Source organism: Plecotus auritus (genome assembly GCF_963455305.1).
Source record: "Plecotus auritus genome assembly, chromosome: 1".
Classification (NCBI taxonomy): Eukaryota; Metazoa; Chordata; class Mammalia; order Chiroptera; family Vespertilionidae; genus Plecotus; species Plecotus auritus.
The window spans coordinates 248,496,866-248,520,381 of NC_137770.1; the positions used below are offsets into that span (position 1 = coordinate 248,496,866).

The 23,516-nt window shown below is 66.3% G+C and overlaps 1 protein-coding gene across 1 annotated transcript; it reads left to right on the forward strand.

The window, feature by feature from the left end:
* Positions 1-3,092: 3,092 nt before the first annotated feature.
* Positions 3,093-19,271, forward strand: CPLX1 (complexin 1). Its single transcript, XM_080642812.1, has 4 exons — positions 3,093-3,246; positions 4,462-4,562; positions 14,087-14,262; positions 17,671-19,271. The coding sequence occupies exons 2-4, from the start codon at positions 4,532-4,534 to the stop codon at positions 17,866-17,868; spliced, it is 405 nt and encodes a 134-aa protein (XP_080498938.1). The 5' UTR covers positions 3,093-3,246; positions 4,462-4,531; the 3' UTR covers positions 17,869-19,271.
* Positions 19,272-23,516: the final 4,245 nt, after the last annotated feature.

Genomic DNA, 23,516 nt, shown 5'->3' on the forward strand with positions numbered 1-23,516 from the left:
CCATCCACCTCCCCATCCCACCTCCCCATCCCACCACCCATCCCACCTCCGTCCACCTCACCATCCCACCTCCCCATCCCACCACCCATCCCACCTCCGTCCACCTCACCATCCCACCTCCCCATCCCACCTCCGTCCACCTCACCATCCCACCTCCTCATCCCACCTCCGTCCACCTCCCCATCCCACCTCCCCATCTCACCTCCGTCCACTCCTCATCCCACCTCCGTCCACCTCCCCATCCCACCTCCGTCCACCTCCCCATCCCACCTCCCCATCCCACCTCTGTCCACTCCTCATCCCACCTCCGTCCACCTCCCCATCCCACCTCCGTCCACCTCCCCATCCCACCTCCCCATCCCACCTCCGTCCACCTCACCATCCCACCTCCTCATCCCACCTCCGTCCACCTCCCCATCCCACCTCCCCATCCCACCTCTGTCCACTCCTCATCCCACCTCCGTCCACCTCCCCATCCCACCTCCGTCCACCTCCCCATCCCACCTCCATCCACCTCCCCATCCCACAGCCCAGCCTTCCTCACTGGTGCAAATTCCCACGAAGCTCCACGGTCTCGCTCGGCTGGCTGTGGGTCTGGGTCTGTCACCAGGACCGGGTCCTCTTCCCAGCACTTGCAGGACCCGAGTCCTACTGGGTGTGGCTCCGCGGCCCTGGAAGCCTGGCTCGGGGCTCACCCATCACTGGGCACCCAGGTGTCGTGTTCTCCCTCCTGCCAAGCTGCACTGCGCCCTCCGGTCCTCCGCTCCCCGCTGCCCGCACCCGCCTTCCTCCTCCCAAGCGTCCATCACTCTGACCCACCTGCCAGCAACCTGTCTGTCTCCCTGGGAGGGCTGCCCACCCCTGGCTCGGGGCCAGGCAGATGTGAACTGAGGGGCTGCTGTGTGTGGCGAGGGTAAGATGGGTAACAGAGAGACAGAGACGGGTAGGGAGAGACAGCGAGAGAGAGGGAGATGGTGACCCCACAGCTGACCTCTGAATGGTGAACCCCCAGGGAGAAGGAGGGATGGAGACAGACGTGGAGGGTCAGCAGCGTCCAGGAGCCAGCAGAGGCCTCTGTGCCTGGGCCTGTCCCGGCCAGTGAGCCCCTGGCTCAGGGTGTGGGTGCACTTGGGGCTGCAGACTCCAGCACTGGGGCTGGGCCCTGCCCTGTCTGCTCAGACAGCCTGTACCTCCCCGGCCTGCAGGCCGCACCCGCCCAACCTGGTGCCTTTAGGTCAGGGGGTGTCTCTCTGCAGGTGGCTTGTGGGAGTCCTCTGGGGGGTTGCCCGCAGGATGTCAGCTGTGGGTCATCCCATCAGTGGGGCAAGGACCCTGAGCTGGGGATCCTCAGACCCTGGAAATGGGTGACCCCTCCACAGCTCCTGTCCCCCAGACCTGCACGAGGCCTGACCTTTGACCCACCTCATAAAGAGATGAAGCGGCCCGAGCCAGCGTGGCTCAGTGGTTGAGCGTTGATCTATGAACCAGGAGGTCACGGTTCGATTCCTGGTCAGGGCACATGCCGGGGTTGCGGGCTCGATCCCCAGTGGGGGGCGTGCAGGAGGCAACTGATCCATGATTCTCATCATAGATGTTTTTTTTCTCTCTCTCTCTCCCTCCCCCCTCCTCTCTCTCTAAAATCGATAAAAAAGTATATTTAAAAAGAAAAACAGCCCTAACCGGTTTGGCTCAGTGGATAGAGCGTCAGCCTGCGGACTGAAAGGTCCCAGGTTCGATTCTGGTCAAAGGCATGTACCTTGGTTGTGGGCACATCCCCAGTAGGAGGTGTGCAGGAGGCAGCTGATCGATGTTTCTCTCTCATCGATGTTTCTAACTTTCTATCCCTCTCCCTTCCTCTCTGTAAAAAAATCAATACAATATATATATTTAAAAAAAAAGAAAAAAGAAAAGCAAAAAGCAGAAATGTGCTCCTCCCATTCTTGGGGGTCTGCAGCCCTGACGGGAGTCCCCTGTCCTGCCCCTCCACCCCCCTCCCCTCCCTCCTCGCTGGCTCAGTCCTGCCAGAGCCTGGAGGGGTCAGAGAGGCAGCAGCTGGGGCGGAGGGGCAGCTGACTGGGACCAGGCCCGTCCTCCTGAGCTCAGGCTGAGGTCAGGGCAGCAGCGGAAAGGGGCACGTGAGGAGCGGCCTCCCCTCCGTGGGGGCAGGGGCAGGGGCAGGGGCAGCCCCAGGGTCCGCCCCTTCCATCTCGACCCGCGACTCCCCATGACTCAGCCCGGCGGGGCCGGTGACAAGTTACTGCTGCGGCCACCAGGGTGTCCACCGGCCACCAGGCAGCCGGCCCTGCGCGGTTCCGGGAGATGCGGGCCCCGCAGCCCTCTCCCCGCACGAGGCCCTCGCAGGGACCCCCGAGAGGGGAGGGCGCAGGAGGCGGACCTGCGACCTTGCAGCGACCGCCAACCGCCGTCCCGCAGTGCAGCTCCGCAGAGGCAGCACCCGCGCAGGGAGGGGGCGGCGGGCGGGGCTGGCGCGGGGAGCGCGGGGCTGGCGCGGGGACCGCGGGGCGGGGCGCCGGGGAGCAGTGCCCGCCCTCCTCCCGCCGCGGGCCCGACTGTCCGCGGACCGGGTCTCCCTAGATCACTTTCATTGAAAAATAGGCCAGGGCTCGTCTGCGGGTCTCTCTCCGCCAGGGGAGGGGGTTCAGAAGTCTGGGGGCTCCCTTCTCCCGCTCAGAAGAGGCCCGAGAGCGGGGGTTGGGGTCACTCGGGTTCGGGACCACTGCCCCTCCCCTCCGCGCTGGGAACCCCCTCCCGTGGCGGAGCAATTGGGGAGGGGGCGACCCCCACCCCCAGGCCCGCCCCTCTTCAGCCCCAGGAGGGACTTTCCCTCTAGGTTTGCGGGGTGTCGGTCCCGCACGCGCTCACGAAGGACCCGGCGAGGGGAGTGCGGACCCTGCGGGAGGAGGGCGGCCCCCACCGGGTCCACACCGCGGGGCGCAGGGGCACAGGGTCTGGGATTCAGGCGGCCGGGCCAATCCGGCGCGGGGAGGGCTCTGGAGGAAGATGGGGGCGCGGCTCCGCAGTCCCCGCCCCCGCCCCCCGCGCCGCGAGCCGCGCGCCCCGCCCTCCCCGTCACGCTCGGGGGGCGGGGAGGCCTCCGTGTGACGCGCCTCCTCGCGGTGCCCTTCAGCCGCCGCCGCAGTTCCTGGGGCGCCACATGGACCCGGTCGGCCCGAGCGCGCCCCGCCGCTGACGCCCGCCCGCTAGCCCGCACCCTAGTCCGGGAAGGTAACCGGCCCCGCGCGCAGCCCCATCCCCGGCCCCGGCCGCCCGTCCCCAACCCCGGCCGCCTGTCCCCGGCCCAGCTGGGCAAGCTCTCGGCCGGCCGGGCGCTGTCCACCCGCGCGGTGCTGAAGCGGCCCTCCGTCCCGGCTCGCCCTCCCTCTCGGCTCGTCCCTGGCTCCTGCCTCCCGCGGCTCCCTGCACTGTCCTGTCCCCTCTGCCCTCCCCTGTCCTCTGTCTCCTTTCCTCCCCTGGTGCCCCCCCCCCCAGGGCCGCTCCGCAGAGCCAGGCAGCTCGCCCACCGCAAAGCCCAGAGGGACGGCGACGGGAGCCAAGCCCGCGCCCTGGGGGAGCCCAGCAGCACCCCGACCTCTGCGGTGGGCCCTGCGGTCCCCTCTCCCCAGCCTCCAGGGGAGAAGTTTGGAAGAGAATCTGCTTTGCGGCAGAGGCGCCCTGCGCGCCAGTGCTTTGTGAGGGGGGGGGGCACTCCCGCCCCCCTGCCCAGTGCACAGCGGGTCTCCTGCAGAGGAAGGGGGGGCACAGGAAGCAGCGGCTCTGCAGGGACCCCCCCCTGCACAGGCAGGTTTTACAGGAAGCACCTCCCCCCCAGAGTGCCACCTGGCCTGCACCCAGGGGCGCCCCCATTCAGAGGCAGGTGGAGGGGTGGTCTGCCCCAGGCTGGCCCCCTCCTGGCTCTCCCACCCCCCTCTTTGTGGTGGACCTGTGGCAGTGGGCACGGGGTCTCCCCTGGATGGAGCCAGGCCTCCCAACACCTCCACCAGCAGCCACAGGGACCTCCCCCCCTAAACCTGATTCTTGGATGGACCCCGTCCTCCCTCCCTCAGCCCGGGCCCACCAGGAAGCAGCAGAGCCAGTCACCTTCAAATGCCCCTGTGCCTGCCCCTGCTTCCTGCAGGCCGGCTTCTCGGAGCTGTGCCTCTCCCCAAGATTGAGCACCCCACCCCTGCTCCAGGAACCTCAGGGGCCCTGAGACCACTGCAGACCCAGCAGGGGTCCTGGGACCTGCTGCCCTGGCCAGGGTGTTGGGGGTAGGGGAGCCCCTCCACAGGGACCCGCCAGGGTGTCCCCTCCCGGCCGGGGTCCAGGGAATGATGCTCTCCCAGACCCCAGCGCACACTCGGGGGGAGGGAGGCAGGACGAGGAGGAAGCCCCGCAGGTGGGCTGGGCGGCCTGTGACCGGCTCCTCTCTCCCACGCCCAGGACTTGGCGGCCACACTTGATTGTGAGTTGGGACCCCCGGAGCTGCCTCTGAGGAATCAAAGCCGGTGCCATGGAGTTCGTGATGAAACAGGCCCTGGGAGGTAGGAAGGAGGGGGGTGGGGCACGGTGCACCCAGCAGGCGGCTGGCTGCACACTCGGCGGCCAGGGTGCTGCAGGGGTCGAGGCTGAGTGAGCAGTAGCGCCTCCTTGGGCTTGGGCACACCCCAGGGAGGGTTTCAGGGGCACGAGGGACAATCCTCCTGCAGGGCGGTGGCCCCTCGGGGAGCAGAGCCACAGCAGCTGGACCTGGGGTGGGGGCAGCAGGGGACACAGGGGACGGGGCTGGCTGAGCACAAGACAAGGGACGTGTCCCAGACAGCGGGGAGCTGCCCCTCCACGCGCAGTGTGACCTCCTGACCCCCATTTAACCTGCTGACCCCCATTTGAAGGGCATCCTGTGCCTACTTGGCTCCAGGCATCCTCATGGCCAGAGACCCCGGCCCCAGAGGTGGATGAAGAGGGGGGCCCGGTCCACGCGGGCACAGAGCAAGGGCGCTCTGGTCAGCCAGGCGGTGGGCCATCCGCGCTCCTGCCCGGTCTCCCGTGATGGGGCCCAGCTCCTGGTGGCCGTGACAGACGCTGGCCTGCTGCCGTCCACTGCGTGGCATTAGGTGCTGCTGCTGTGTCAGGAGCTTAGCCGGAGGTGGGCGCTGCCGTCAGGGACGGGGTGCAAGAGGGGCCGATGCCCCTGTCCTGTGGGGTGTCTCTTAGAGAAATGACATGAGCAGACCCTGGCCCGGGCCACACTCCCCGAGGTTCCAGGGTCAAGGAGAGACAGGCTTCACGTTGCATCTAATGATAATGATTACGTCACCAGGACGTGATTCAGGACCTGAGCATCCTGGCACCGGCGGCCGTGTTCCTTCAGCCAGCCGCAGGCTGTTGCAGATAATTAATTAGGCGGCTAATTCGGGCCCAGAGGTGGGCTCTTAGGAAAACCCAAGTCTCCGATGTGGCTGTCGACACGGCTGCAGTGAGCTGGGTGCCTGCCAGCCGCACGCCCTCTGCGTGTGTCACCCAGAGTTTCCCCTGCGGCGGCGACGGGGCGCCCCGGAGGGTGTGGGAGCTGCGAGGGGGTGGCCCTAGGGTGTCCTGGCTGCCCAGTGCTCCCAGACATTCGCTGTCCTGGCGCTGGGGTGGGGGTGGGGGGGCTGGGGCTGCGCTGGCCTCCTGGTGAGACTGGATTTCTTTTCTGTTTGCCGTCCCTGGGCCCGGTGACAGCGAGACAGGCAGAGACCAGGAATATTCTGAGGGAGACAGACGAGCCCCAGGCACAGAGGAACGTGCAGGACTGACCCAGAAATGGTCAGAGGAGGTGAACCCAGAGAAGCAGGGATAGGGATGGAGCCGGAGAGAGGAGATACAGAGCAGAAACTGAGAGAGAGAGAGAGAGAGAGAGAGAGAGAGAGAGAGAGAGAGAGAGTCAGGAAGTGCCCCAGGACGTGCGAGACGAGATGGAGAGAGACAGATGGGAGACAGACAGCAGCGAGGCTTCTGGGAGCCAGGCAGGGGCGCCAGCTGCCCGAGCCTCGAGGGAGAGATGGCGCCTGGACGCAGGCTCTGAGGACCCCACGGAGACGGGGCTGGGGGTGTGCGAGCAGCGAGGGCTGAGAGGGGACACAGGGGAGGACAGAGACAGACAGACACAGGTGTATCCAAACAGGAGTGGAGGGGGCAGAGACCTGAGACAGCTCTGCAGGCAGCCCGCAGCAGGCGGGGCAGGACGCCCTGCGGCCGAGGTAGGTGCTGGCCACCTGAGGCTGTGCCCAGCTCGCGGCCGCAGCCGCACGTCCTCCGCCCAGGACACACTTCCAGCGCCTCCTCTCCTGCCCTGACCCCGTGTCTCAGGCAAAGCCGCTGCTGGCACGGAGGCTGCCAGGTGACCGCCTGATGGGCACCTGCAGGAGACAGGCAGGGGGGTGACTGCAGGCCTCCCAGAGCATGGCTGGCTCTGCTGGGCCTCGTCTCTCGGGCCCAGAGCACCCTGGGCTGTGGAGGAGCCGGTCTGGACAAGCTGGGCCTGGCACACGGCAGGTGCCCTCCGTCTGTGGTGCCTCACACCTCTGGCACCTCTGGCACGGCCCTGGGCGGTGAGCAGAGGGACCCAGGTGCCAGCACACGGACTGTCCGGGCCTGCCCACCCCAGCAGGGCCAGCAGCACGGACCTGTGGCCTCATGGGGACTCCTGGCGCCACGCTGTTTCTCGAAGGGCAGGGGGCAGCTGTGGCCAGGGAGGAGGAGACGGGGCGCCCAGGGCCGCTTCCCCCGAGATGGCGGGGTCGGCCCAGACACACCAGCCTCGGGCCCTGGCGTGGACGTGGGAGGCGCACACGGTGTCTCCGATGCAGCTGGAGGTGACTGACAGGGCCTGTGGGGACATCTGCTCTCGGGGCCTGACCAGGGCTCCCCGTTCCGTTCCCTCAGACCAGGAGACGTGACCCCAGGCACAGCCGCCGGGCCTGCCCCGAGGCCAGGGCGCCGTGGGGGAGGTGGCGAGACGCTCCTGGGCCAATCATTCAGGAAGGCTCTGTGAGGCCAACTGCCCGCCACCCCAAGGCGCCTTAGGCAAACGCAGATTCCCGTCAGCCCAGGCTCAGTCCTGAGAAGGGAGAAGGTGCCCCCGGGGGCCGGGCCTCGGCTCACAGCCCCCTCCAGCTGGGCCTGGCGCCTGTCACCAACCGGCAGGGTCGCTGCCTCCAGCGGATAATTTGAAGGAACTGTTTCCCCCGAGGCCAGGAAGTGCGCCCGGCCTGGAGCTACATTGACCCCTGGGCAGAGCGTGGCCTGTCAGAGGAGCGTGGCTGGGTAGACGCTCCTCAGGCCCAAGCAGGCAAAGTAGCTATTTTGGCCCAAAAGCCCCGGTTCAGGTTGTCTGTGCCGTCATCCGCCTCAGGGCGACACGGTCTGTGTCCAGAACATGTCCAGGCCTTGGGCCCTGTCGGGGTGGGGGAGCAGGGCAGGCTTCATGGAGGAGGGGACGTCTGAGCTGGGCTCAGGCCCCCCCTGGCTGAGCGGATGGCAGCCGAGGCCCAAGGAGAACTTTGCAGGACCCTGCCATAGGGGGCTCCCGTGGCTGGTCAGTGTGGGCCGGGCCCTGCAGGGAGTGGGCCCCTGGAGCGTAGGCTGTTCTGTTTCAGGAGGAGGAGGCACCGGGGTTTGTGGGGCTGGAGGGAAGGACCTGCCTGCACACGGAGTGGGTGGCGGTGCCCTGGGCGGCTGCGGCCAGGGGCCCCGAGCCCTGTGGGTGGTGGGCCATTCGCCCTCGGCCAGGTCGCCCTGGGGTTCCGTGTCCAGGCCATGACAGCCGGAGAGAAGGGAGGGCATGCCCACCTAGGGGCTCCCACAGGTCGGAGGTGCGGGGGTCGGGGAGGGCAGGGGTGGTCAGAAGGGGCTTCTGTTTGCCAGACCCTCAGGGAGGGAGCCACTCGGCCACTGCTCGCTCGGCCGTCTCGGGGGCCGGGAGGTGCGGGAGGGGGGTCAGGAGGGTCAGGTCCCCCTCCCGGCCCTGCCCCCCACCCTGGTCCTGTCCCCTCAGACAGGTGCCCACGGCTGTGCCGGCGGTGAAGGGTGGTGAGTGAGTGGCAGAGAGAGAGGCTGAATGGAGGGACAGGCGGCGGGATTACTCCTGTCCCTGAGGCCGGACGTGCCATCTGCCGCGAGCTTGTCTCTGTCTGGCTCACTAATTGGCGTCTTCATCTCGCCTCCGTCCCTGTGTGCTCTGCGTGCGTGCGGTGCGGCAGGGGCCACAGGCGGGCGGGGCCTCGGGGGTCAGGGAGGCGGAGGGGAGGGCCTGTTCCCGCGGGGAATCCCCAGGCAGCTAAGGAAGGTTTGCAGGACCACAGAAGGGGTTGGTGGGGGGGAGGGTGTCTCCCGCACTTGGGCGTGGTGAGTGGTTTAAAAGCAGCAGAAGAATTGCAGGAAACAGGGAAAGGCCTCCAGTGTGGGCGGCGGGGGGGGGGGGGGGGGGGCGTGGCCAGGCCAGGGGCAGCGACCCTCAACCTTCCCTCAGGTCACCTCCAGGAGGCGGGCCCTGGGGGCCCCCCACACGCAGGAGGGGTGGGCTCGCCTGTGCTGGCAAGGAATGGCGAAAGCGGCTTTCTTTTAACCAGGTCGTCCTTGCTGGCTGGTCTGACCTTGGCCAGCAGGGATGGGGGTGGATGAGCGAGTCGGAAGCTCTCCTCGGAACCTGGTTTGTTCCCTGACCCTGAATGGCCCCTCCCGTTACAGGCCCGGGGTGTACGCCCTGCGGCGGGCGGGGGGTGTCTGGTGAAGGGACTTTGCCTCAGCAAGGTTTCCTGTTCCAGGGGTCACACCTGACCCTCCTGACTGCGCCCCTAAAATGCCTCCTCGGTGTCAGAGTTTCGTGGGCCGAATGGTCTCTCACACCGTCTGCTTTGGAGCAGACGTGCCCTTTGAAAGCATCGCGTCAGCTCTGGTTATCAGAGTCGAGGCCGCAGGTCGTTGGCCGGCCCTCGCCTTCCCTGGGGCTCTGCCCGCCTGCGCCCCTCCCCCGCTTCCGGCTTGTGGCTCAGATCCGGAGGACTGTGTTCCTCACACAGGAAAAATGTTTTATTAGAGACATTTACACACGGTTATCCTTTTAACATGAGAGTGAATTTTCCCGTCATTAAAATGGTGACTGTTCAGCCCTGGCCGGTGTGGCTCAGTGGATAGAGCCTCGGCCTGAGGACTGACGGGCCCGGGTTTGGTTCTGGTCAGGGCACAGGCCCGGGTTGCAGGCTCCATCCCCCTGGGTGGGGCGTGCAGGAGGCAGCCCATCGATGATTCTCCCTCATCAGGGATGTTTCTCTCCCCCTTCCTCTCCGAAATCAGTAAGAGTAACAGTTCATTGCAGGGAATTGAAATTCTGGAGAACAGTGTAAAGAGTGATGTGGAAAGGGGAGGCACCGTGCCGTCCTGGCCACGCCTGGCTGTGTGCATTGTGGACAGTTTTACAGGGGCCCCCATCTCTCCCTGCCCCTGTGTGAGGGCCCTGGGGCTGGAGGTGAGTGGGCAGGCGGGAAGGGATCCGTAGTCACAGGCCTTCTGGAGGGGTGAGCTGTGGCAGGGCCCGTCTGCACTGCACCCCACCCCAGCGGCACCTTCTGCCGGGAGGAGGGCGAGGGGGTGTCAGAACGCACATGGGGCTCCGGATCCAGGAGCAAAGGGTTTCTCTCATAGCGAACCTCTACTTCCTTAGAATGAACCCACTGAGCCCGAACTCTGAGAACAGCCGACTCCTCGCCCGTCACAGCCCTGGCCCCCCTCTCCCCCCTCCCTCTCAGCTGAGTTTTGGCGTCGTTCTCAGGCCGATTTCACAAAAATAAGCTGCGGGACTTCCCCCTTTCCCTCCCTCCCGAGGACGCTCTAAATGCCCAGCGTTTGGAAGCGCCCACCGCGAGTTCTTCGACGCGGCCCCGTCTCTGACAAGCCTTTAGCGCCTCCTTCATCCGTTTCAAATGGGTGGGCACAGCCTGGTCAGGCTGTTCTCGCGGCAGCCATTTCTCACGCGTGTCCCCCCGGATCCGCCTGTCTTTCCGCTGTCCTTCCGCCCCCCTTCCCCCGGAGCAGGCCGCCGTCGGGGTGTTTCAGGGTTGAATTGTGCACCTGAGCCCGGCCTCCCCGCCAGAGCGGAGCCGTGGGGGCGCGGTGCACAGGCCTCCCTCGGCGGCCCGAAGACCTGGGGCGTCCTGGACGCGAGTCCCCGTGTTGTTGCCGGACGGGCGGAGGCTCCGATCTCGGTTCCCAGACGTCGGCCACGTGGTCTGACTCACGTTCTGACTCCTTTGCCTCCGAGAGGTTCCGCACGGAGGGCCCGGGCCGTGTGGCCCGGGAGGCCATTGTCCCGGAGCCTGACCGTTGTGCCTCTCTCTTTACGGTGGCGACGACACCGAACACACACCCGCCCTCACAGCCGCTCTCCGTGCCCAGCTCAGGGGCAGGGGCACCATCGCCCCAGGGCTCTCCGTCTGCCCCGTCGCACACGGACGCCCCGCCCTTCCGTGGGTTTGACACCCCAGGGGCCGTGAAGGGGACGTCACGCAGGCCCTCGCACACGCTGCCCGTCCACAGAGCGCGAGAGCCGCGAGGCTCCTCCCCGTGCAGCCGGTGTCACTTCCTCCTTTTCGGGGCTGAGCACCATCCCACCCGTGGGTGGACGCGCCCCGCTCACCCGCCCTCCACCCGGGGCACGGGGCTGCGCCACCTTTGGCTGCCATGAGCACAGGTGTGCAAACATCTGTTTCCGAGGAAGGCCCTCCTTTTACGGCTCCGCGCCGAGGGGCGGCCCGCGGGCCATGCGCTGCTTCTGGGTGTAATTCTTTTGAAAATGTATTTTTATTTACTTCAGAGAGAGGAAGGGAGAGGGCGAGAGAGAGAGAGAAACATCAAGATGAGAGAGAATCGGTGATCGGCTGCCTCCTGCACGCCCCGCACCGGGGATGGAGCCCGCAGCCCCAGGTAGGCGCCCTGACCGGAACCAACAGTGACCTCCTGGTTCCTAGGTGGACGCTCAGCCACGGAGCCACGCCGGCTGAGCTTCTGAGTTTGATGGCTCTGCACCGCGGCCGCCCGGCTGTGCCTCCCGGCACGTGCTGTTGGCTGTGTTGTGTGCCTGTTGGTGTCGGTAACAGCCGCCTCCCGGTGTGAGTGGCCTCTCGCTGGGGGTGGACTGGCCTCCGGGAGCCTCCCAGGAGCCTCCGGAAGGAAGTGCCGGTCAGGCGAGGGCCCGGTGTGCGGCCGCAGTCTCTCTTCTGTCCTTCATCTGTGGAATCCTGGTGTCCACACCTGCCCGTCACGGCGCGCACGGCCCCTCGCGCTCACGGCCACCTGGGCGTCCCTGCCGCGGCGCCTGGTGGCCGGGTGCTGGCGTGGCCACGTGCCCAAGGTGTCACCTCATCTCCAGTCACTTGCCGGGGCCGCAGCTGTGGCAGCGTCTGCAGCCGTGTGCCCACGGGAGGAATGTGTGTTTTCCGGGCACGGGCCCCGGGGCAGGTGGCGGGCAGAGGGTTCTGTAGGACATTCAGACCCTCCCAGCAGGTGCGAGCACCACCTTCCTCGCTCGCGGGCTTCCCAGCGGTGGACGTCCCCACAGAAGGCCCCCCGCCTGCGGCCTCCGCGGCCTGGGGTGGGCGTTGTGTACAGCGAGGCGGGGCAGGGATGGAGCCGTTGGCGGAGGGAACCTAAACGCCTCGGGGCCACAGTGGGAAGGCTAGCCCTTCCCCACGAGTTATCTTCTCGGCTTTTTTAAAAAGTCAGTAGTCCTGGCAGGTGTGGCTCAGTGGATAGAGCGTCGGCCTGCGGACTGAAGGGTCCCGGGTTCGATTCTGGTCAAGGGCACGTGCCTTGGTTGCGGGCTCCTCCCCGGCCCTGGTCAGGGGCAGCCAACGGAGGTGTTCCTCTCACGTTGAGGGTTACCATGTCTGGTCAGGGTGGCTGATGGAATGGCTTTTGAATTTCACATTCCCGTTGTTTGCTCACCTCGTCTCTCCAGAGCTTGCTGTCCCCCCGGTTCCTTCAGATTCTCTGCGCCGAGGAGCATGTCCTTTGTCAACAACCGTTCGCTTTTCATTCATTAAGCAATATTTTTTATTGATTTCTGAGAGGAAGGGATAGAGAGAGAGAAACACCCATGAGGAGAGAGACTCATGGATGGGGTGCCTCCTGCACGCCCCCCAGTGGGGATCCAGCCTGCAACCCGGGCACGTGCCCCGAGGGGGCATCGAACCCTGACCTCCTGGCTCGTAGGTTGACGCTCACCCACGGAGCCCCGCCGGCCGGCTGCTTCTGTCTTATTGACCTTCACGCCTTCTCTTGTCTTGCTGTGGTGCAAGGCCTGGGTCCTCTGGGGGAGGGGGCGCGAGGGGCACCCCTTCTTGTGACTGAGCCGCGAGGAGGGCGTTCAGGATCTCACTGTGGGCTATCTGTTAGCTGTAGGTGTGTGGGGTCCACTGTGGCTGACAGCATGACGCATTTCTCCGAAACGTTAAAATTCTTTATTAGCCAGATATTCGCTGAGCACCTTCCGGGCACGGGTCCGAGTCCCTGGGTTGTGGGGTTTGCGCCTGCCTCCCCCACCCCCGCCAGAGAGGAGCGGGCGGGTTCTGGCCTCATTACCAGGGGAAATGTCGGAGGAACGTGTAAGTGACTCCATGACCCAGTTCCCCTTGAGCCATTGGCCCCAGATCTGCTTTGCAAAGTTGTGATGTGGCTGAACCCGGACCTCGAGGCTCTCGGTCGGCCTGGACGCGTGCCCACGAGGACAGCGGTGACCAGGTCACCTGGGCTCCTCACGCCCCGTGAGCCACCGAGGTTTCTGGCGCCAGAAAGGCCCCGTGGGATCGGCATCATTCCATCAGAGAGCTGTGTTCCCCGCCAACAGCCGGTGGCTTCCCAGTCTGTGCCCTCTGCCCACACGGGGTCGCTCCCGAGCAGTCGGCAGAGGTGGCAGTTGGCACTCAGACCTGCAACGAGAGGCTACCGACCGGGGCAGCACCAGATCAGCACCGTGGCCCCGACACCCAGGACGGGGAGCCGCGGAGCTCAAAGGGAGGGGTGGGGCTGGGCCTTGATGCCAGGCTGGGCCTTGATGCCAGGCTGGGGACAGGCCTGTGTGAGGACCTGGGTGAGCACCTACCCCAAGGCAGTCGGGGACTCCGTGCGTCTCCGCCTCAGGGCTTAGTCCCGAGGCCCGTGCTTGCCAGCCACGGGCAGTGCTCATGGGGCGATGAGAGGTCAGAGGAGGGGACGACCTTCAGAGACTGAGGATCCCAGTGCGTGGGGGTGGCTGGCACTGGGAGCAGCGGGGGTCCTTCAGGAGCAGGAGAGTCCCCAGGGCGCGTGCAGGGTGGGTGGGCAGGCTCCTCCGGCCGAGGAGGGTGCCCTGTGGGTGGCTGCTCCAGGCCGTGATGTGCCGACCGCAGCGCCCCCCTCGCTGCCCGTGGTGCCTGGCGCATCAGCCGCTCTGCTCCCTGGAGCCCCCAAAGGGCCAGGCCTCGCTGGGTGCCTGCCGAGATCAAGGCTGTAATTACAGGGCTCCGTCCTCGGGCCGAGCCACGGGGCGTCCGGGGAGGTGTCTGCTGCTGCCTGTGAATCAGGAGCTCCCGAGGAAAGTGGTGGCTGGTGGGGCGGAAGGAAGATTAGGGCCCCGGTGCGGAGACACGAGCCGCCGGCCCCTGCACACAGCCTCAGCAGCCGCCTTCCGGGCCGGGCCCTCAGCCACGGTCTCTACGTGGTCTTCCTCCAGTCCTGCCGGAGGCTGGGCTGTGGCTGGACACGGGCCCTAAAGAAGACACACACCTGCCCGCTCCGGGGGCTCACGCATACACTCACAGATACACACACACACACACACAGTACAACCGCACACACACACACACACACACACACACACACACACACACACACGCCTCCTGCTTCCTACACATGCCCGTGCACACGCACTGCCTCCCACCCCCACAAACCCACGCTTCCCCCTGTGGATAGAACCCAGGTTAGTGCTGGGAAGGCCCTGTCTGAGCAGGGCCGTCCGTGGGGCTGCCCTGACCAACCCGCTTTCCTGTGCCAGGGGCCACCAAGGACATGGGCAAGATGCTGGGGGGCGACGAGGAGAAGGACCCCGACGCGGCCAAGAAGGAGGAGGAGCGCCAGGAGGCCCTGCGACAGGAGGAGGAGGAGCGCAAGGCCAAGTACGCCAAGATGGAGGCGGAGCGCGAGGCCATGCGGCAGGGCATCCGGGACAAGGTGGGCCTGCGGGATGGGCGGGACAGCTGGGCCCCGGGACAGGGGAGCCCCGCCCTGACCCCTAGAAGGCAGCCCTGAACTCTCCCAGGGGCCTCACCACTGGGAGTGCAGGACCCAGCTCGGGGGCTGGGGGCTGGGGACCTGCCCTGGACACAGGGATGCTTGCCTGGGTGGGGCCTGTGGGCTGGGGGCCTCTTTCCAGCCCCCGCTTTTTAAAAAAGTGTATTTTTATTGATTTCAGAGAGGAAGGGAGAGAGAGAGATAGAAACATCCACGATGAGAGAGAATCACTGATGGGCTGCCCCCTGCACGCCCGCCCTGGGGATCGAGCCTGCAACCCAGGCCTGTGCCCTGACCGGGAATCGAGCCCTGACCTCCTGGTTTGTAGGTCGACGCTCAGCCCCTGAGCCACGCCGGCCGGGCCCACCCTCCTCTTTAAGCTCCAGCGGACAGAGCTTGGCCTGCTGGCTCAGGAGCCATGGGAGCTGGTTCCATGGGGTGGCCGAGCCCGCTGTCCTTCCTGCTCCCGACGCAGAGCCATCCTGTCCTCGTGGGTAGGAGGCTCCCGGGCGCCCCTGCGGGTGGGGGCTGGGCGGGGGGCCGTGAGGCCTCCGAGGGATCTCCGTGGTGCCCGGCCCCGGACCCGCCGAGATGCCTGGATGCCTCGGTGCTCCCAGTGAAGGGCCTGACACGGGAGCCGGGCCTCGCGGGGGGAGGGGGGGGCAGGGCAGCCGCAGCCTCTGCGCCCATCGATGGGCACGGGGGCCCCACACCCAAGGGTCCTTCCTGGGACCTGCAGGGAGCAGCTCACAAGCCCCCCCCTCCCCAGGACGGCCGGCTGCAGCCCGGAGCTGTGGGGGAAGAGCTGGGACAGGCGCTGACCACCAGACCCCACACAGGCTGTGCCCGGGGCGCTCGGGGGCTGGTGGGGAGACGGGGACCAGATGGGGTCGTCAGAGGACAGAGACAAAGAGAGACAGAGACAGAGACAGAGAGAGGCGCCCCAAGGCCTGGTCAGGCAGCAGGAGGGTCTGACAGGCCTGGAGGCTGGCCCAGGTCTGTCCCCCTCACACTCCAGCCTCCAGAACGTGGCCCCTCCCAGGAGCACTCACCTCAGCAGAGGTGCCCAGGCCCCGGGAGGTGGGAGGCTGCCCCTTGACCTGCCGGGGCAGGGCGCCCCCTGGTGGCCAGCGTGGCTTAGTGCCTGGCACCTCCTGGCCGACCCCCACGGTGACCCATGGTGTCCCCAGGTCCCCGGCACCGCCCAGTGACCCAGCCCTATGACAGGCGGGCGATTGCCCGTGACTGCTGGTTGGGTCACGGTTCCGATTCTCACCGTCAAGCAGCATGGCGATGCTCCCTCCCAGCCCCCGGGTGTAGGTCAGGGCTCTGGCCATCAGGGGTCAACGGGCTCTCAGGGGTCAGCGAGGATGGCTGGGCGCCTGGGTGGTCAGTGTCCGGTGAACAGCTGTGATGGTCACTGGGCTCTGGGCCTGGGAGCCTCAGATACGCTCCAGCCAGGACACATGGGGCCAGGCTCTGAGGTGGAGCCGGCTCAGGAGCCCCTCCCCTTCGGGGTAACCTTGACCCTCAGCTCAAGTCCAGGGTGAGTGGCCTTGGCCTCAGAAAGCCTTCGAGCCTCTGGAGCAAATGAGCCGGGGCCTGGGTGTCCTTCCGGGCCCCAGAGGGACGACCCCGAGGGTGCTGGCAGACGGGTTCCCCCCCAGCCCCTGGTCAGGGGGTCCTCTGGTCCACGGGCACCACATGCTTGGGTTACACGTGTGTTCCCGCCGTCACCCTTGCTTCAGCGAGCACCGCGTGCTCCCCGGGGCACGTTCACCTCTGCCGTGTGGGTGTGGGCTTCGGGCAGCACAGCCCCTGGGTGGCCCCGGCCCACGCATGTCCCCGCCACGTGCACAGCGTCCTGTGGGGGAGGAGGCTGCCGGGCTCCCTGCCCTGGGCTGGAGGGAAGCGCTCGGGTCTGACCTACTTTCTGGCGGCGTCTCTCTCCCCCACGCTCTGCTCCACAGGCTCCCGCACGCAGCCCTCCCCGCTCCCCGCTCGGCGCCCTGGGGCTACCTCCCCGCTCCCCGCTCCCCGCTCCTGGGGCGGTCCTCCCAGAGCCATGACTCAGGAGAGGGCTGTGCTCGCTGCACCCGTCCCACGGGAGAGCCTGGGCCTGCCCAGAGTGTCCCGTCTGCTGCCTGCTGACCCCATGTCCGTGCTCGGTGGGGAGGGCCCTCTGGGCAATGTGCCTGCCGCTCCAGACATTCTGGGTGCCCACTGCCCCCCGAGAGAGAGACCCTCCCAGAGGCCTAGCTCGGGTTCGGGGCTCCCAGGGGCTGGAGCCGCACAGGAACCCTGCCGAGAGGTGTCGACAGCCCTCGTCCCCCTCCAGCCGCAGGCCCTGGCTGTGCTGGTCACACTGCACCCAGAGCCGGAGCGTGGCTTCCTCTCCTGGTTCCTCTGCAGAGGGCAGCCCTGCCTCCTCTGCCTGAAGCCACCCCATGCACCGCGGGGAGAGGGAGCTGAGGTGCCCCCAGCAGGGGGTGGGCACAGTCAGCCCCCCCAGAAGCAGAGGGAAGGGCTGCAGAGCCAGGTTTGGGGGGAGGAGCTAATGAAGAGAGATAAGTGGGAAGCGGGGAGAGGAGAGGAGGGGGTCCCCCCCACCGGTGCAGAAACCCCCCTCAGCAGGCCCTGCAGCCTGTCAGCAACTGTCAGTCACTGACCCCCGCGCCCTCTCCCCATCATCCCTCTTTAGAACTTGTGATCCAGTGCCTTAGACCTGACCGAGGGGCACCCCTCCCCCCGCCTGGGCGGGTCCTGAGCTTAGTCCATGGATGACCAGCCTCCCAAGGCCATGAGGCCAGTGTGGCCCTGCCTGGCTCCCACCAGCCCTAAGGCCGGAGGCCCTGTGGGCTCAGGTCTGTCTGTGACCACAGGCTCCCCTGGCCAGTGCTCGGGGGACGGGGGGAGGGGGGCGCCGATGGGTCCGGCAGGGGGTGCGTTCCTCTCCTCGAATCTGTGCTCAGTCCTGGAGCCTGCAGGCCAGCTGTGCTCCCTTGAACCTTGTAGGGGAGACCGACCCCGCCCTCGGCAGCCCTTGGGGTCCTTGGCTGTGGCAGCATCACTCCCAACCTCCCTCCGTGTGCATCTCCTCTGCTTTCTTTGTCTTGTAAGGAAACTCCCGGACGAGGACCCAGGGTTGTCGGGTTTCTGTCTCTACCTGCACTACACCTGCAACGCCCCGTTTCCCAGTTAGGTCCCCGCCTGAGGTCCCGGGTGACATGGATTTTGGCGGGAATGCCATTCAACCACTACAATGGGAGACTTGGGTAGGGTGGAGGCCTGGCGGGATCCCCCTGCCCTCCCCGACTGGGGAGCCCCCTGACCCCCCTGTCCCCACAGTACGGCATCAAGAAGAAGGAGGAGCGTGAGGCCGAGGCCCAGGCCGCCATGGAGGCCAACGCGGAGGGCAGCCTGACGCGGCCCAAGAAGGCCATCCCGCCGGGCTGCGGGGATGAGCCGGAGGAGGAGGACGAGAGCATCCTGGACACGGTCATCAAGTACCTGCCCGGGCCGCTGCAGGACATGTTCAAGAAGTAACGCCGCGGCCGCAGCCCCCTCGCCCCCCCGCCCCGCCCTGAGCCCCCTCCCCTCTTCCGAGGCCCCGCAGGGAGTCGGGAGCAGAGTGCAGCCCCAGCGCCCACATAAGCCATAGTCCCAGGTCCCCCGCCCCCTCGCCTCGGGAGCCTCCGCCCCTCCCTGCCCCACCATCGCCGCCAACACAGGGCCCCTGCGCCGGGACAGCGCACCCCAGCTCCTCTGGCCGCGGGTGGGTTGGACCCTCCCCCAGACCTGGAACCCCCACCGCTCCGCCCTGCACCGCCCACCCCGCAGCGCCTAAGGCGGCCCGAAAGGGCTGGCCCCCACCACCCTGGGCGCGCAGTCCCTGTGTCGGTGCGCGCGCGTTCGGCCCAAACTCAGGAGCACAGCCATAGGGGGGGCGGGCGGCCGTGCTGGGGGGCGGGGTGCAGCCCCCTGTCGGATCAGCCGGGACCCCAGAACCTCCCCGGCACTGACACCTGCCCTCGGCCGCCCACGTCTCTCCGTCTGAACGCATCAGGTTCGTGCGTCGTGCGTCCGTCTGTCCTTCCCTCTTCCTTGGCCTGCCGTCCTGCAAGGCTTTGCTGCTTAGGAACGCCACGGCCCAGACTAAGGGGAACACAGCAATACGATCGCGGGAACATCCCGCCCCCGAGCGTGCACAGAGGGCCCCTCACACACCCTAACAACTCCCCGGTGGCCACCTCTTCTTCTCCGAGGCTGCTGGGGGGAAGTACCCGCCCCCTCTCACCTCTGATAGCCTCCCCGGCAGCTGGGCCCGGAGGGGACCCAGAGTCCCCCCACCCCCGCCCTTGACAGCCGGCGTCTGGAGGGGGGTCCTGCCCTCCTCCATCCCTTTCGCAGGGCCGGGCCCCTCCAGGGGTGGTGTCGGGGGTCCTTGCGCTCAGCTGGCGGATTCACAGACACCCTGACCCGCCTAGGCCTGGCCCGCCTCCTTGCCCCTGTCCCCACCCTTGTTTGTTGAATCTCAGGTAAATGAGGTCGAATGTGTCTGGGGGTGTATCTGGACAGAAAGCCCGCCCAGCCCTTGGTGTCCACGTCCGTTCATCGTGTCCACGTGCTGCGGCCAGGGCGCGGCCTCCCGCTGTTAGAGAAGCCATACATGAGACTGCAATACCACCGCGGGCCGCCCGACGCGCCCCGCGCCCTGCGCCCGCCCCTCCCGGCTCCTGTCTTTCCATGCCCGTGTTCACACGTAAAAAGCCAGCTCTGAGCAGACACCCCGCACCCGTTCCCGCGCATGGGGCGCCTGGAGCAGCCAGCTTAGCTAGACCGTGGGCGTCGCCGTCTGTCTGTCCTCGTGCCGCGCCTCCTCCTGCATGACGGGGCGTCGCGTGTGTCCTCTCCGGATGGAGTCACAGCCAATAAACACAGTGATTTCACGCCGCGTGGACATGCTCTCCAGAGTCCTGACTCCTCTCGGAGGGGCGGCGGGACCCACGACCCCATAGGGACCCACACCCTCAGCCGTGCCAGCTGGGAGACAGCCTCCCCTCTCGCTGGGCCACGGCTGGGTCTCCCCACCACCCTGACCTGCCTGTGGAAGGCCCTGCCTTACTGGGGACCAGCCAGAGTAACATCTAACACGCAGACTGGCCCCTGCAGCCACCCCCTCGCTCACACCACCTGCAAGACCCGTGCGGGCTTTTCCTTGCCCTCAGCCACCCCAGGCCCTGGGGGCTCAGGCCCCATCGTGCTGACCACATCCAGGGCCCTGTGCCGCCCAAGGGTCCTGCCCCGCTGGGTACTCAGGCAGGCCTCCGTGCCCCTGCACCTTGGGGTCCCACCCGCAGGGGAGGCCTGCCCATCTGGGCTGAGACCATCTGCGGTGCCAGGGGACCTGCTTGACCCTGAGCACCCCGACCCGGCCCTGAGGTCAGCCCTGCTGTCCTTCCTGTGGACCCTGCCCACGTCCCTCCCGGGCCCAAAGCCACCCCGACTTGTGCCGCAGGTACTCGTGTCCCCAGAGAGGCCTGTTTGACTGCCACTTCCGGGGGCCTCTCTCCAGGCAGGCAGCAAGGTGGGGACACCTATGGTTTTCCTCCTGCTGCCGGCACGCACAGTGAGCCCGGCAAAGCCGTCCAGTCTCCGAGGCAGAAAGGGCGCCCTCGTCTCTGCAGGGGAGCCAGCACGGCCCCTGCCTCTGCCTCAGGCGCCTGGGAGGAACCCGGCTCTCGGCCCAGCACAGGGCAGGGGGGTGTCCCCCATCCCCTCCTGCTGCCTGGGGTTCAGGGGGCTCCAGTCCTGAGTACCGCTGAGCCGTCCAGGGCAACCTCCACCTGCGGAGGGAGCAGCTGTTCACCCTCTTTCTCTGGATCCAACACTCAGTCTTCGCAGCCACTCCGTAGGTTGGGCTCCACAGGCCGCCCCCTGCAGGCCGATCTCAGAAGGGCACCCACCATGCGGCCTCCCCCAGCCCCTCCCATTCCCCCCCCCCCCCCCACGCCAGCCTGGACCCGGCTTGGTCCTAAGCACCGACCCCATGTGCCTGGTGACCTTCCCTCAACCCTGTCAGCCGGTCCTCAGAGCTGGCGGGCGGGGCCCCTCGGTGCTGGGTCCGAGGGCTCCAGGGAGAGCCCTCCCTCATGCTTACTGAGCCCTCTGTGTGCCCAGGGCAGTTCTAGGCGCCGCGGACGTGGAGGGCCCCTCCTCTGGGATCTGGTTTCCCAGCGGCAGATAATAAACACAGACCAGGCCGAGCGGTGCCGTCCTGGGCGGCACAGGGCAGGGGGCGGAGAGGGCGGCGGGCCCTGGCTCACTGGAGGGGTGGTGTCCGCTGGGGCGTCGTGGGAGACAGCGTTTCGCGCGGAGGAACGGCCAGGCCAGGGCCCGGCTTCAGGGCGGGACGTGGCCTTGTCCGGCCTGCTTTAGGCCACGCTGCCTGTCGGCAGCTTCTTTCCTTTCCGGACGTTTAACTGCTGGACAAAGCCGAGCCCGGGGTGGTGCTGGGCACCCTCCAGGGACGGCCTTCCCTGGGCAGGAGGGCCCCCTGATGGCCTCTCCCCGGCCCGGGGCGCGCCGCCTCGGAGCCCTGCACTCGGTGAGAGCCTCAGTCGCAGCCACTGATGACCAAGGCCGTCAGGACAGAATGTGAAGGTTGGCAACGAAGGGCCAGGTGTCTCGTCTGCTAATCCGCAGCCAGACGGACCCTGCTGTCCACGATCGCGGCCAGCGCGCGGTGAGCCTGGGTCCGCGCCACCTGCCGCCTGGGAGCCGGCTCTGCTCCAGTCTCAGGGTTCCCCTCGGCGGCGAGGTGGGTCCCCGGGACCCGATCGGCTCGGGCGGGGGCGGGATCGGCTGCCTGGAGGCTCAGCTAGTGCCGTCCCGTCCGCGCGGCTCCGAGGACGGAAGCGCCTCCGAGCAGGACCCCAGGCCAGTGCCACGGAGCTGGGCGCTGGGAGGAGGAGTCAGAGCCGGGCGCACGGGCTCGGGGCGCTGGGGTCCCCTCCGCCTCTCTAGGCCCCGCCCCCGCCCATCTGGGCCAATCAGCGCCTGCGAGATAAGGCCACCGTGATTGGCTCTGAGGCCGCGTGGCAAAAGCCTGGCCAATTGGAACCGGGAGACACCCACGCCGTCTCGGTTTCCCCGGAGCCGCGGGCCCCGGGAGGCTGGTGGCGGGGTCGACTCGCGGGCCAGTGCAAGACTCGCCCTGGGCCGGGGCAGCGGAGGGGCCCGTCCTTCGCCGGGAGCCTGAGGCAGCGCCAGGTGGGGCCTCCCTCCCGCTGCCCCCGAGGACAGCCTGGGGGAGGGGGGCGCACGAAGTCCCGGAGCCGCCGCCAGGTGGGAGGGCGCGGGCGGCCCGGAGTCCGGCTTCCTGGAGGGTGGGCCCTTTTAGGCCTGGGCACCCCGGGCGATTTCTTCCAGCCCCGAGGACGAGCCCTGGGGGCCGAAGGCTGTTTGAATTCTACAAAATAAAACAATTTCTTGCACCCGAGGGAGACCACGGAGATTTATGCCGAGCGGCGGGCAGAGGGCTTTGTCAGGAGGCGGGGCCGGGCTGTGGGGTCAGGAGACCCCGGCCGGGAGCTGGTGGGGGGAGAGAAGCGGGGGCTGTACAGTTGCTGCCACTCCATCCCCACTGCTGCGCGCTTTATTCCTCGGAAAGGCACATGTTAATGTTCTTTTCCATTGATTTATAGGGGGAGTGTACGAGAGAGGGAGAGAGAGAGACATGGATGGGAGAGAGACACATCCATGGGTTGCCTCCGGCGCGCACCCAGACCAGGGCCTGGGCCGGGGAGAAGGCTGCAACCGAGGTACGTGCCCTTGACTGGAATCGAACCGGACCCTTGGGTCCGCAGGCCGAGCGTCCATGGGGAGTTTGCAGCGGGAGCGCCTCTGGGCTTGTGTGCGTTCCCCTGTGACGCTCCCCAGTGTTCGTGGCCACTCCCATCTCCCTCTGAGCCTCTCGTTGGAATCTTTCGTCGTTTTAAACAGTTGGGTTGTTGTCTTTATGAGAAAATTAATAGACTTTGTATTGAGCAGTTTCAGGTTCACAGAAAAATTGAGTGGAAAGTACCCAGCATTCCCATGGACCCCCGGCCCTCTTCAGTCTCCCCTCTGGTTAACATGTTGCATTAGTGCGAACTTACTGACTAAACTTCCTAGTTTTTCTTGCACATTCCGTGGGCTGGACAAAGGTGTGCCACGGGTCCAGGAGTTCGTGTCACCAGCACGTGGTGGTGTCCGTGTCCTGGATTCTGGCCATTCTGACAGGTGTCTCATTATTATAATTTGCAGTATTCTAATAACATGATTTTGAGCATTTATTCATGTGCTACTTGCCATCTGTGTATCTTCTTTGGTGAGGTATCTGTTCAGGAGAGTTTCACTGCCCTAGAACCCGCTGAGCTCTGCCTGCCCCGCCCTCCTTCCAGACCTCCCGCTGCGCTCCATGAATGCATAGCTTTTGCAGGACGTCACACTGCTGGGTCACGCCCGTGTGGCCTTTTCTCATTGGCCTCTGTCACTGAGTGACATGCGGTTAAGGTTCCTCCACATGCTTTCTTTCTTTTTTTAAAAATATATTTTACTGATATTTTACAGAGAGGAAGGGAGAGGGATAGAGAGTTAGAAACATCGATAAGAGAGAAACATCCATCAGCTGCCTCCTGCACACCTCCTACTGGGGATGTGCCCGCAACCAAGGTACGTGCCCGCAACCAAGGTACGTGCCCTTGACCGGAATCGAACCCGGGACCCTTCAGTCCGCAGGCCGACGCTCTATCCACTGAGCCAAACCGGTTTCGGCCCTCCACGTGCTTTCGTGGCCTGAGAGCTCCTGTCTCTTAGCGCTGAATCATATTCCTTTGTCGGAGGTGACAGTCCACCCACCTGCAGAGGACAGCTTGGTTGTTTCCAAGTTTTTAGAGACTATGAATAAGGCTGTTCTAAACGTTTGTGTGGCTAGAAGTTATTTGGATAAATACCAAGGAGGGTGGCTGCTCAGTCATAGGGTAAGAGTAGGTTCAGTTTTGTCATTAAAGAGCCAAGTAGCCCGTGTGGCCGCATGGCACACCCCACCAGCACTGGGCTAGGTCCTGCTGCTCCACGTCCCGCCAGCACGTGGTGGTGTCCGTGTCCTGGATTCTGGCCATTCTGACAGGTGTCTCATTATTATAATTTGC